The sequence below is a fragment of the Macaca fascicularis genome, chromosome 10, assembly GCF_037993035.2.
Source record: "Macaca fascicularis isolate 582-1 chromosome 10, T2T-MFA8v1.1".
In the NCBI taxonomy this organism is placed as follows: Eukaryota; Metazoa; Chordata; class Mammalia; order Primates; family Cercopithecidae; genus Macaca; species Macaca fascicularis.
Window position 1 is genome coordinate 69555519 of NC_088384.1, and position 14336 is coordinate 69569854.

General features: G+C 49.1%; 1 protein-coding gene across 3 annotated transcripts in view; it reads right to left on the reverse strand.

Moving 5' to 3' along the window:
* Positions 1-507: 507 nt before the first annotated feature.
* Positions 508-14336, reverse strand: part of BANF2 (BANF family member 2) — a 38030-nt gene continuing 24201 nt past the window's right edge. For 2 of the 3 annotated variants that reach the window (XM_045362468.2, XM_005568282.4), the window contains 2 exons: positions 12535-12663; positions 508-925 (listed from right to left, as the gene is read on the reverse strand). In XM_045362468.2, coding sequence (XP_045218403.1) covers positions 779-925; positions 12535-12660 — 273 coding nt within the window. In that variant the 5' untranslated portion in view covers positions 12661-12663 and the 3' untranslated portion in view covers positions 508-778. Of the gene's footprint in view, positions 926-6289; positions 7006-12534; positions 12664-14336 lie in introns of those variants that run through there. The other variant, XR_006689789.2, reaches the window with a different exon arrangement.

A 14336-nucleotide genomic window follows, 5' to 3' on the forward strand; every position in this document is an offset into this window, starting at 1 on the left:
CATATTATTTGAAGAATGTTTCATTATCCTCCCTTGAGGACTTAGTGACTTGCTTCTAACAAATAGAATAAGGCAGAAGTGAGTATACTGCATGTGTCAGAGACAAGGTCATAAAAGGCACCGTGGCTTCCTGCTTGCTCTCTCTCTCTCTCTTAAGTTACCAGCTTTGGGGGAAGCCAGATGCCATGCCACGAGCAGCCCGATGGGAAGGCCCACGTGGTGAGGAACCAAGATATCTTGCCAGCAGCCATGCGAGGCAGCCATCTTGGAGGTGGGTCTTCCAGCCCTGGTCCAGCCTTCAGACTGCTGCTGGGCCAACAGTGAGTAACCTCATGAGAGACCCTGAGACAGAACCAGCTGGCAGGTTCCTGACAACTCTCAGATTCCTGACCCTCAGAAACCCTGTGAGATAGCATCATTGTTTGTTTTGAGAAGCTGCTATATGTTGGGATTATTTGTTATGCAGCAATAGATCACTAATACACTGACTTAAAATTCAATTCCTGTTTTTAAATAAAATTATCCATTTTTTCATACAGATTTTTTGCTGAAAGATATTTGACACGATATTCATCTAAAGGGTGTGACTACGGTTTCTGGGGTGGTGGGTTTGAGAGTCATATCTCTTGCATTTGTCCTGTGTTCTGTTCTTGACCCACTGTTTATAATGGGAGTGTATCATTACAATTAAAAACACAAATGAGGACTCAGAGCCTGGGCATAGGTGGAGAGGGCGTCATTTTCCCCAGGGGGTGGGGGGCAGCGATGAGGTTTGTGTCTACAGGAAGCAGGCGCACCACTCCTTGAGGCAGTTAGAACTCTGCTGGGCCTCACACTCAGTGGCACCACAACAGCAGATGAGCCACCTCTGAAACTCGGCTTCATTCTTGTGCATCAGAAGGAATTGTCCCAGCAGGATGTAGGCCTGGGGAGGGGATGAGGCAGGGAGGAAAGCGGGAAAGGTTAGCATAAGCCAGTTCAGATGCGCTCTTCCTCCCCAACCACCAGGGCTCACGTGACAATCAAAGGAGGGGGAGCAGGGCAGATTCAAGGGAGCCTGTCAGTCCCTGAAGCCCTGGCATGGGTCTTAGCCCCGGTGAGAGCTAAGGACAAGTTAAATGCCCATCTCTCAGGGCTGGTTTGCGGGCCGTTCAGCCTGGAATGAATCAGACCCTGCCCTCCTCGAACTTTAACAAGCACATGAATCATGTGGGAGCTTGTTAAAATGCAGGCTCTGGAAGTCTAAGTCCAGGGAGAGGCCTGCGTTTCTAACATGCTCCAGGCTGCTGCTGATCCAGGGACAACAGTTTGAGTAACCGGGGCCTAGCACACTCAGACCTCCAGTGAAGCATTTCTCTTAGAAACACATACACAGCTCAGACAGAGTAAGAGACGTTCCCGCCCCACTACTTCTGCAATTGTTTAGTGCGGGGTTTCTTTTCTTTTCTTTTCTTTTCTTTTCTTTTCTTTTCTTTTCTTTTTTAAGACAGAGTCTTGCTCTGTCACCAGGCTGGAATGCAATGGCGCCATCTCAGCACACTGCAACCTCTGCCTTCCGGTTTCAAGCGATTCTCCTGCCTCAGCCTCCCAAGTAGCTGGGATTACAGGTGCCGGCCACCATGCCCAGCTAATTTTCATATTTTTAGTAGAGACAGGGTTTTGCTATGTTGGCCAGGCTGGTCTCGAACTCCTGACCTCAGATGATCCACTTGCCTTGGCCTCCCAAAGTGCTGGGATTATAGGCATGAGCCACTGCGCCCATAGCACAGGGTTTCTAAACCTCGGCACTATTCGTATTTTGGACAATGCTTGAAATGTTAGGGGAGGCTGTCCTGTGCATTGCAGGATGTTCAGCAGCACCCCTGATCTCTACCCATGTCAGTGACACCCTCCCTCCCCCACCCAAGCAGTGACAATCATAACCATCTCCAAACATTGCCAAACGTCCCCTTGGGGGCAAAATCTCCCTGGGCTGAGAACCACTGCACATGGGGCTGACAGATGAATGGCATCTTAGCATCGATTTGTTTTTACAAACCACCTGTGTGATCTCAGGCAACACATGTAACCTGAAGTAAGAACCCACAGAACCTGGATCTCAGTTTCTGCACCTTCCTAAGGCACATGGTGTGCTCTGCAAATTAAATTAAGTGAATTAAATGGGAAGGCATTCAAAAAATGTAAATTCCTCTCTCATACTGGGAGCCATAGCCCTGTAGGAGGAGCATAGAAGGTTTAAAACATGCTAAACCTTGTCCACCTTCCCCTTCCTGAGTCTCTGTGGATGAAAAATACATGGAAGATACACACTCAATGCACCATGATTTATATTTCTGTGGCATTCTCAAGCTTTCTAGCTATTAATACTTGCCCCCGAGGCTTCTAATTCATTTTTTATAGTTTTATTACACCATTATTGACAAGGCACAAGGACCACATGGAGGAAGGGAATTCCCAAGGCCACGTAGCCAGGAACGAGCCAAGCCACTAAATGGTGGAGGCTGGAGATCTCAGGTCACATTAAACACCCATCTCGGCCGGGCGCGGTGGCTCAAGCCTGTAATCCCAGCACTTTGGGAGGCCGAGACGGGCGGATCACGAGGTCAGGAGATCGAGACCATCCTGGCTAACACGGTGAAACCCCGTCTCTACTAAAAAATACAAAAAACTAGCCGGGCGAGGCGGCGGGCGCCTGTAGTCCCAGCTACTCGGGAGGCTGAGGCAGGAGAATGGCGTGAACCCGGGAGGCGGAGCTTGCAGTGAGCTGAGATCCGGCCACTGCACTCCAGCCTGGGCGACAGAGTGAGACTCCGTCTCAAAAAAAAAAAAAAAACACACCCATCTCTCAGGGCTGATTTTGGGGGCTCTCCAGCCTGGAACCAACGAGAACCAGCGTCTAGCCATGCCCGAGTTCTGGGCCCTTTCCAGGAAAACCCACTGGTGTCTGTTTACTTTTAGTTATGTAAAACTAAGTTATGCTCATCTTAACCAAAAACAACATATTTTTTAAGAAGAGAAATTAAATAAAAGCTGAATCCCAGTCATAAAATATACCCAAGCATTGAATTTGGGGGGTTTTATTTTTAGTCACGGTCCAGTTGTTGACAAGAGAAAAAAGCCAGGTTTTTGTGATGATTTTGAACTGCTACTTTAATCTTTTTTTTAAAAAAGCAATTTAGTTGCTTGGCGTGATCTCATTTTACTTTATCAGTATCCTCCCATTTTGAATGGTTCATTTTACTGAGATGTATTTAAATGAATGTTTTTGAAAAATAACATTTATTAAGTGTTAATTGAGCCAGTAGATGTAGGTGTGGGAGATGCCAAGGTGAAGGTAACAGAAACAAGAGACATAGAGCCGTGTCCAAGGAGAGAGAACATTGATAATAATTAACAATAATTAATAGTAAGTGGTTTACACAAAGCTTTCTCCATAAGGAGAAACGTTCATGATAATACTTAATAATAATGATGAACGCTAAGTAGCACTTTTTAGCACTTCTGTCGGCCACATGCTGCTAGACACCTGACATGTTTTAATCCACCTGATCCTCACATGCACTCACCCCCCTCATTCCCCAGGTAGAGGCACTAAGTCTCCTATTTTCTTCTGCACTGTTCTTGCATGTCCCAACTGTCTGCAGTCTGGCCTGGAGGCTAATGCATCCCCTGCCCATCTTAGAAGTGGCACTGCCGGCATCAGCTGGCCTGTTAGTGAGAGCCTCCACGTACCCACAGGCTCAGCAGCCAGGATGCCTGGGAACATGTGGACCCTGGGCAAACCTTCCAGGAATGCTACAGGAAGAAAGGCCCCCATCTTGCAGCCTCTGGAGCCAAGTGGCCACCTGACACTCCCTCCTCAGTTTTCCCTCCTGTCTCCTGTCTCCATCGTCCAGGAGGGAAAGTTGACTTCCCTTCTCCCTGCATCCCTGAGCACTTCACCCTGCTCCCCAGGGAAGCTGGAGTCGTGGGCTCCCATCACGGCCCTGCCAGATGCCCGCCTGCTTTCTCCCCCGGCTCCAGAAAGCCCCCTAATCAAGGAGAAAAGATGCTGCCCCTTTCCCTCCTTGGGCCACAGCTCCCCAGAATTCAGTTACTGGGGTGGGAGGGGTGACATAGAAACACAGAAACCCTGAGCAGATGTCCCTGTCCTGCCACCCTGTACAGTGGCCGTGGCCATGGCCAAGCCAGGGAATTACATTCCTTCCTGCAGCAGTAAGATGAGGGGCTCAGTTAGGCGCAGGGGCTCATGCCTATAATCCCAGCACTGTGGGAGGCTGAGCGGGCAGATCACCTGAGGTCAGGAGTTCAAGACCAGCCTGGCCAACATAGTGAAACCCCGTCTCTACTAAAAATATAAAAATTAGGCTGGTATGGCGGCAGGCGCCTGTAATCCCAGCTACTTGGGAGGCTGGGGCAGGAGAACCCGGGAGGCGGAGGTTGCAGTGAGCCGAGATTGTGCCACTGCACTCCAGCCTGGGCAGCAGAGTGAGACTCTGTCTCGAAACAAACAAACAAAATAAAGGATGAGGGCTCAAGGGCAGGATGCCCCTCAACTCCAAGTGCAAACAGTGAGGTTCCTCCAGAGGCCGGCCCCCAAGCAGGGGAGGAATTACCCTCCAGTTTGCAGTGCCCACTCCTTGCTAAACAGCAGCAGTTTGAGCCTATGCCAGGGTTGGGTTCCCTTGCTTCTGAGCCATGTTTTCACACAGCACCTGGTGCTAAAAGCCCCCCCCCCACCTGGTTTAACACTCGGCTCTTGGCATCTTGAAATTTTTACTAAATTTCTTTTTTTTTTTATTAAATACTTTTCTTTCTTTCTTTCTTTCTTTTTTTTAAATGGAGTCTCCCTCTGTCGCCCAGGCTGGAGTGCAGTGGCACGATCTTGGCTCACTGCAACCTCTGCCTCCCAGGTTCAAGCGACTCTCCTGCCTCAGCCTCCCAAGTAGCTGGGACTACGGGTGTGTGCCACCACACTTGGTTCATTTCTAGTATTTTTAGTAGAGACGGGGTTTCACCATGTTAGCCACGATGGTCTCGATCCCCTGACCTCATGATCCGCCTGCCTCGGCCTCCGAAAGTGCTGGGATTACAGGCATGAGCTACTGCGCCCAGCCTACTTTTTTTTTTTTTTTTCCTAAGAGACGGGATCTCATTCCATCACCCAGGCTAGAGTTCAGTAGCGTGCAGTAGCTCTTTGCAACTATAAATTCCTGGGCTTAAATGATCCTCCCACCTCAGCCTCCCGAGTAGCTGGGACTACAAGCACGTGCCACCACACCTCCTAATAAATTTGAACTAGAGGTCTCGCATGTTCATTTTACAGTGGGCCCTAAAAATTAAATAGCTGGCTGAGATCCACACTCATTAAAATGCTCAGTCCTCACCATAATGCCGGGCCTTGTCAAACAGAGATAAGCTGTCTCGGCCTTCTCGTGTTCTCTAGCTGCTTACAATGCCCTCTGCCCAAGTCCGCAGGTCCTGAGCACCTGTGCTGAACGGACTTCAATCACCATAAGACTCCATGGTGCAGTGACACAACTTTCTCTGATTCTCTCTCGCCAGTCGCCTAGGTCTTCACGTCATTTCAGGTTTAAACTCTCTCCTCCTCCTCCTCCTCCTCCTCCTCCTCCTCCTCCTCCTTCTCCTTCTTCTCCTTCTTCTCCTTCGCCTAGGTCTTCATGTCATTTCAGGTTTAAACTCTTCTTCTTCTTCTTCTTCTTCTTCTTCTTCTTCTTCTTCTTCTTCTTCTTCTTCTTCTTCTTCTTCTTCTTCTTCTTCTTCTTCTCCTCCTCCTCCTCCTCCTCCTCCTCCTCCTCCTCCTTCTTCTCCGTCTTTTTTGAGATGGAGTCTCACTCTATTGCCCAGGCTGGAGTGCAGTGGCACGATTGCAGCTCACTGCAACCTCCACCTTCCAGGTTCAAGTGATTCTCCTGCCTCAGCCTCCCAAGTAGCTGGGATTACAGGCATGCGCCACCATGACCATGCCTGGCTAATTTTTGTATTTTCTGTAGAGACAGGATTTCACCATGTTGGCCAGGCTGGTCTTGAACTCCTGACCTCAAGTGATCCTCCCAAAGTGCTGGGATTATAGACATGAGCTACCCCGCCCGGCTTAAACTCTGTGTCTTTAGTGTGAACCCTCACTTCAGGGAATGTTTACTCCTTCTTCCTCCTCCCTGTCTTTTAATTTTACACTAAGAAAATTATTTGCTTATCTGAAATTTAAATTTAACTGCACACCTTGTATTTGATCTGGCACCCCTAGGCAGAAAAACCCCAAACTTACGTGACTGGCCCCTTGTGGGGCTCAGACATCAGTCAGTGGAGCGCAGCGCCTCACCGCTCACCCAGCAGAGTGGACAGAAAGGAGTTGGAGCCTTCAGAGGCTTCGCTGTGGAGACCTGGGGACATGATGGAGGCAGGGCCTGGCCACGCTGGGGCCTTCTGGTCCTGAACTCAGTCTCGCTCCTGTCCACCAATGGCCACGAAGCAACGGAGGGAGGAGATGGGAAGTCCCTGCGCATGGAGAGTCTACAGGTGGGGCTACGATTGGCTGCAGGCAGACATGCCAGACAGAGCAGAGCCCCTCCTGTAAGGAGGTGAGGGCGAGAGGGAGCAGAACCTCGCAGTAAGGAGGTGAGGGCGAGAGACAGCAGAGCGAGCCTTGCAGGTAAGGAGGTGAGGGGGAGGGAGACTAGAGCCTCGCTGATAAGGAGGTGAGGGCGAGAGAGAGCAGAGCAAGCTACGCCAGTAAGGAGGTGAGGGCGAGGGAGAGCAGAGCCTCGCAGGTAAAGAGAAGAAGGCGAGGGACAGCAAAGCCTCGCAGGCAAGGAGGTGAGGGCGAGGGAGAGCAGAGCATTGCCGGTAAGGAGGTAAGAGCAGCCAGGCGAGAAACACCTTCCTCAGTTTCAGTTTCAGGGGCAGACGGCACAATGGCTTAGTGTCCAGACCCTGCAGCCTATCCGCCCAGATTCAAATTTCATCTCTTTCACCCCATGTGATCTTGAGCAATCCACATGTGGTCTCTATGTGCCTCCACTTTCTAATCAGGAAAATGGAAATGAAATAGTGTACTTTGTAGGATTGTTTTTTACAATTAAATGAGATAAATATACGTAATGCACTTAGAGGTGCTTGACATGAAGCAAATGCCAAGTGTTGCTTCTCCTCCAGTCTCATCCTCCAGGCAGCTCTTAGGAGGAAGATTTAGGCTCAAGGATATGGCTTTATAGCGTCTGCAAAGAGCATTGAACCAAACCAGATTCTCTGCGATGCTAAACTTACTTCTGCACTGTGGGAGAACTCAAGCACAGGGCCCTGCCCCACAGTTCCGCATTCAGGGGATGTCTGGAAGTTCACCTACCCCTAAATGGGGTTTTCACAGGGAGAAGTACAAAGAACACAGACCCATCCTCTGCCTCCAAGGAACTTAAGGAGAAAAGCAGAGGCAAGTTGTGCCTCTAACATTTTGTGGACTCTTGGGGCATGTGCAGAAAAACTAGAGTCAACCTTTATTATTTTATTTTATTTTATTTTATTTTATTTTATTTTGAGATGGAGTCTCCCTCTGTCACCCAGACTGGAGTGCAGTGGTGCAATCTCAGGTCACTGCAACCTCTGTGTCCTGGGTTCAAGTGATCCTCCCACCTCAGCTTCCCAAGTAGCTGGGACTACAGGCACGCGCCATCACACCCAGTTAATTTCTGTAGTTTTAGTAGAGACGGGGTTTCACCACGTTGGCCAGGCTGGTTTCGAACTCCTAACCTCAAGTGATCTGCCTGACTTGGCCTCCCAAAGTGCTGGGATTACAGGCGTGAGTCACCATGCCCAGCCAGAGTAGACCTTTTGTCGGATGTCACAATAAGGGGCTCCCACCAAAAACCCAAACTGCTCAGAAAAAGGACCCTGTTGGGTGGGGTGGCAGAAAGAAGGCTTCCCAGGGGAGGTGGGCTGTGAGTAGGGTCTTGAAGGGGATCAAAACCTGTTTCAAGAGAGGCTCCAGGTTAGCAGGAGGGTGGTTCGTGGACAGTCTGGCTGTAGTATAGGGGTCAGGGATGGGGTAGGGGGACAGAGAATATAAGACAGAGCTAGAGCCAGGCACAGCAAGCCTCATTGCCATGTGCACCATTAATTTTCTGTTTCCATAGTTCCTTTCTCCCTTACAGCTCTTTCACTCTTACATCTAGAGCAGTGCTGTCCAGCAGAAATAAGTGAGTTAGCCACATATGTGATTTTGATTTTCCTAGTAGCCACAGTAAAAAAGGGGAAGGAAACAGGTGAAATTCATTCTAATAACATATTTTCTCTCATATTTCCAAAATACTATCATTTCAACATGTAATCAATAAAATAATTACGGATGAGCTATTTTATGTTCCTTTTTCGGGCTCAGTCTTTAACACTGCAGGGTATGTTTTATATTTCTAGTACATCTCAGTTTGGACGAGGGCACAGGCACCTGCGGCCGCTGTCTGGATCTAGATCCTCAGGCCACAGCCGATTGCCCCTGGGAAGGGCAGATACAAAACACCCAGAAGAAGGCCATCACATATGGCTTTTAAGCTCCTGAAGAGGCTTAGGTAGATCCATGGCAGAATCAATAGTTTTGAAAGTCCTGACTTAAACCAGGAGCCGGAGACCAGTTCATGCCATAAACTAAAGCTCTGGGGAAAATGGGGACAGGCAGTAAGAACAGTCCCCTCCCAGCACCCCACATCTTCCATTTAAAAAAGCTGAAAGACCTGTGCGAGAGGAGGAATGGAGAAGGTACTCGATGTAGGGGTTGGTAAGAATTTGAGAAGGGGGCTCCCAGAGAGGTGACAGGACAGCCAGATAAATTGGTGGTGGTGGGGGGGTGGCAGTGTCTCATCTCCCCCAGGGCATCTAGCACCCTGGGGTCTCTGGAGAGAGCCGATGGCTGAGTGAGGAGCCCAGGGAGGTAAGTGTGAGGGTGGCCCACAGGTCTGCATTCCAGCAGGTGCACAGAGAGGGTGCAGAAAGGGCTGAGAGAGCAGAGCCCATGGGATGAGGCCAGGAACGCTGTCATAAGCAAGGGTGGAACCCAAGGTGGCTTTGTGCACAGCAAAGAAACTGAGGCTGAGCCCCAGCCTGGGGTGGGACGGGGAGAAGGGGAGGGTGATGGCTGCACCTTGGCAGAAGCCAGCAAAGACAGGAGGTCGCGTGAGGCCGAGAAAGATACCCCTCTCTGTGCCAGGATTAGGTCTCCTGCAGGCAAGGTATGAAAATACAAGAGGCCGGGCGTGCTGGCTCATGCCTGTAATCCCACCACTTTGGGAGGATCACCTGAGCCCAGGAGCTGAGACCAGCCTGGACAACATGGCGAAACTGTGTCTCTACAAAAAAATAAAACAAAAACAAACAAACAAACAAACAAACAAAAAAACACAAAAAATTAGCTGGGCATGGTAGTGCATGCCTCTAGTCCTAGCTACTTGGCAAGCTGAGGTGGTTGCGCCCAGGATGAGGAGGTTGCAGTGAACTGAGATCACATCACTGCACCCCAGCCTGGACAATACAATGAGACTGTCTCAAAACAAAAACAAAACCAAAAAAACAAAACTAAATAAAAACCACCAAGAGCCGGCATCTTTATTGGCTGAATCTGAGAACCCTGTCTTGCCAGGATCTGCCCGCCCGGGATGCTGTCATTGCTGGCCCTGACTTCAGATGGGTCCTCACCCTGAAGCACTTGCCCATCTTGGAGGGGCCACATCTGGGTCTCCTCCTGGGTCTCACTACAGGCCCCGCCAGACTCCAGACCCTGATACGGGGTCTCACCGCCAAATTTAGTCTAAGCCTCCTCCCTGCTGGGCATGACCACCTGGCCATGGATCTTCTTGTGCAATTTGTGATGGTACAATCCACGGTTGCTCCAGTCCTCACCTGGGAGCGGACAAGGCACTACTCCTCGGAGCCCTTGTCTCCTCATGGGTAAAGTGGAGAGAGGGACCCTCATCTCAATCACAGGTGTGGGTGCCTCAAAGCAAAGAATGCAGGTGACAGCCCCAGTGCCAGTGCCTAAAATTAGCAGCTCTAGGAAAGTGCTCACTGCACTGGCCAGGAGGTCATGGACACAAGAGGAGCACATCTCCAGGGACCCGGCTGCACACAGACAAACCGTCCCCACAGCCCTGGCTCTACAGGCAAGTTTTCAGATGCCTGACATTTTTCCATTATTCATTCATTTTTTGTTCTAAAACCCACCCACCTATAATCCTCATTTAAAACACAGTTAAGCTATTCGTACACACAGACTTAAACTGGAAAAGGCAACACTACAGAGACAGAAAATAAACCAGTGGTTGCCAGGGACTGAGGCTGGTGAATATGAAGAGCACAAGGGAATGAGTATTTTGAGTAACGGGATTGCTCTGTGTCTTGACTATGGTAGCAGCTGCATCACTGCATGCATGTGTCAAAACTCGTAGAACTATGTACTACAAAGGGTGAAATTTACTGTATGTATGTCCATTATACCTTAATAAAAACATTTTTAAAATAATGAGTACAGCTGAACAACAACAACAAAACCCCACAATTATGGACACGTTTAATCAATGGTGTTCGACATCAGAAGAGTGGTTACCTCTAAGGATAGGGGATAGCCTTGGCCAAGAAGAGGCACAAGAGAACCATCTGGAATTTTGGAGACATCTGATTGCTAGATCTGGGTAGTGGGTACATGGGTGTACATATATGTGTAAAAATTCATTGATCTGTACCCTTTTTATCAACACATATTCTCCTAGGTATGTTACATCACAACAGGAAAGTAAAAAGAACAATTATTTCTTTTTCTAAAAAAGGAATTTTTGCTGGGCCTGATGGCTCGCACCTATAATTCTAGCACTTTGGGAGGCCGAGGTGCATGGATCACTTGAGTCCAGGAGTTTGAGACCAACCCGAGCAACATGCCAAAACCCTGTCTGTACAAGAAATACAAAAAATTAACCAGGCGTGGTGGCACACACCTGTAGTCCCAGCTACATGGGAGGCTGAGGTGAGAGGATCACTTGAGCCTGGGAGGCAGAGGTTGCAGTCAGCCTAGATGGCACCACTGCACTCCAGCCTGAGCAACAGAGTGAGACCCTGTCTTAAATAAATAAATAAATAATAAAAGTACACAAATTTTTTTCATTTAAAATTTGTTCCCTAGGGAATAGTTCTCCCTCCTCCATCTGGAAGGAAAGAATCCAATCTATCCAATAGGGCGCTTCCGTTTCTGACGATAGCATCTACTGGACATTAAACTGGCTCGCAGATTGGGGCGTTATTCCGAATATTTACCAGCTAGTGCAGAGCTGTGGGGTAATCAGAAAACCACAGCTCTCATGGTTCAGATTTAGATGCAAACCAAACTCGTCATCGGTCATGTGTGCAGTAGTTCCCAGCCTCTTTGGGTGTTTCTGTAACACTGTCCTGCCTGGTAGACTGACTGGGGCACAGAGGAGAATGAATAGCAACAGCTCTAGTTGGTGCCTCTCCTGACCGGGCGTGCCATGTTCTGTGAGTTCACAGCCTGCCTTGTCTATGCTCACTCTCTTTGCGTTTTCTTTGGGACTGTCTCTTCCTCTCCTGAGGCCCTAAGCAGCTTTTTAAAAGCCCCATAAAAACAAACAATGATGGCCGGGCGCGGTGGCTCACGCCTGTAATCCCAGCACCTTGGGAGGCCGAGGCGGGCGGATCACGAGGTCAGGAGATCGAGACCATCCCATCCCGCCTCACACAGTGAAACCCCGTCTCTACTAAAAATACAAAAAAAAAAAAAAAACAACTAGCCGGGCATGATGGCGGGTGCCTGTAGTCCCAGCTACTCCGGAGGCTGAGGCAGGAGAATGGCGTGAACCCGGGAGGCAGAGCTTGCAGTGAGCCGAGATCACGCCCCTGCACTCCAGCCTGGGCGACAGAGCGAGACTCCGTCTCAAAAAAAAAAAAAAAAAAAACAAAAACAAACCCCCCCCCCAAAAAAAAAAAAAAACCAACAAACAATGACATAGAAAAGGATATTCCAATTCCACTGGATATCCTTGAGGTCATTCTTGGGCTGAGAGTGACATCATAGAATAACTCACTCTGGTGTAGACCACAGGCTCCTGTTTCTTCACTTGCTATTGCCAGGCTGGTGCCCTGGCAGGGGCAAGCGAGATGCCATGGGTCCCTTCATGGGGGTGTGGAGTGCACCTAAATCACCCATTCTGACAGTTCGCCTCAGACCCCGGCGGCTGACCTACTTCTGTTGACCCCTGAGTGTTTGAACACCAAGTGAATCATGCCCAGCCCAGCTGCTCTGAGCTGAAACCATTCTGTGTGTATGTGCCCATCATCTGCAGGCCCTTGAGGCTGCCTGAGCATGTGGGGTCAATAGCATGAAAGCATGTGGCACCCCGCCAAGCGGCAGCTTTGCTCTCTGATGGCCCTTCACAGGGACACGTGGCAGGAACTGCCATCTGGCAGGACTAGGGGAAGAAAGGTAAGGAAGAGAAGTCAGAGAAGTAAGAAAGAATGAATTACCTTGTTGATACCTTTGGTGACCAAATTGATTGCGAGCTCATGGCTGATGCCATCCACCCAGCAGACATCCTTTTCTCCAATGGGTTCAGAGAGGAAGGCTCTCAGCCTGGGAGACATGTGGTCCATCTCCTGCGACAGCAGTGGGGAGAGAGGAGGATTAGCAGATACCTGACTGCTCCCAGTGTGCATGGACACTGGGGAACTCCCTCAGCCCACCAGGGACTGGGGCAACAGATGGCAGAATTCTTTCCGTCATCCAGCATTTCCTGGGGTCTGCTAAATGCAGGTGCACCTTCACACATCCATTCCTACCTGGATGGACCAAGAGAGGCCTAATGATGGCCACAGATGAGTTGAATAAATTTCCATGAAAATAGTGTGCTTAATATTAAGAACTGCGGTGGGTTTTTTCCAACTCACTCCATTCTAAATGCCTAAAGCAACAACTTGCTTCTCTTAGCTAATTAACCCACCTTCTCTCTTAACCACCCAACACTTTAGTCATACTTTTATTTCAGTGTTCATCACACTCTATAATAGTGTAAACTCGCTAGAAACTCTTCACACTGGCTCAAATCGTAAAGAACACATTCTAGAAATCCAAAGCCTGCAGGTGGCAACGGGTCGCAGCTTCATTCCTTGGGGATTCTCCAGCTTTCCCTCCTTGTGTTGGCTTTATTCTTGCTTGGCTCCCCTCACACTGGTGAAAGAGCTGCTCCAGCACTCATCGGCCTCACCAACTCCACCCCGAAAGAAGGAAGAGAAGATGGCTTTTGCTTAAGTCGCCTCATTTGTTGCCTGTGCTCCAACTTTAGCCAGATAAATCAGCTTTCCCAAACAGCAGGACTTGCTCATCAATTTCCTGCAACTGCAGATTGCAGGCCCCAGGCAAAAAGACTCTCTCTCTTAGCAGAACTATTTTCATCCCTCTCCACTTTTAAATGGACCACCATCTCCCAGAAGTTGAGTTTCCTAGGACCTTAATGAAGACTGCCAGAGGTAGCCAACATCCTGAATATTTCCTGGAAGATCTCAAAATATCATGGGCTCCATAAGCATTAGGTCTGCATGCCGGCAAAACTGGCCATTTTGTTAAATGAGGGTTACCATCTTCCTAGTTTTTTGTTTTGTTTTGTTTTTGTGATGAAGTTTCACTCTTGTTGCCCAGGCTGGAATGCAATGGCATGATCTTGGCTCACCGCAACCACTGCCTCCTGGGTTCAAGCGATTCTCTTGCCTCAGCCTCCCAAGTAGCTGGGATTACCGGTGTGCGCCACCGCGCCTGGGTAATTTTTGTATTTTTAGTAGAGACAAGGTTTCACCGTGTTGACCGGGCTGGTCTTGAACTCCTGATCTCAGGTGATCCGCCCACCTCGGTCTCCCAAAGTGCATTACAGGCATGAGCTACCGCGCCCGGCCGCCATCTTCCTAGTTGGATAGAGACATCTTTGCTGCTCTCCGCCTGAATGTCTCTTAACCAATCCACGTTTAAGGTTTGTTCATTGTAGCATCCCCTTCCTGGTACAAAATTCTGTGCCAGTTTGGACAGTTTATGATGAAAGTATCAGAAAACTCAGTGTAAATCAGTTTACATAATAAGGAGGTGTTATTAGCACATACTACCAAAAAGTCCAGAGGTAGATCAGATGTGGCTTGAGCAAGGCTCCAACTTGATTTCCCGGCAGCTCTCTCGACTCAGTCTTTCTTTGTGAATGGGCTCAGTCCTCAGCTTAACTCCTTCGCGGAAGTAACTGGGCTGCAGCATCGCTTTTGCAAGCCACAGCCTTCTCCCCAAAAGAAAC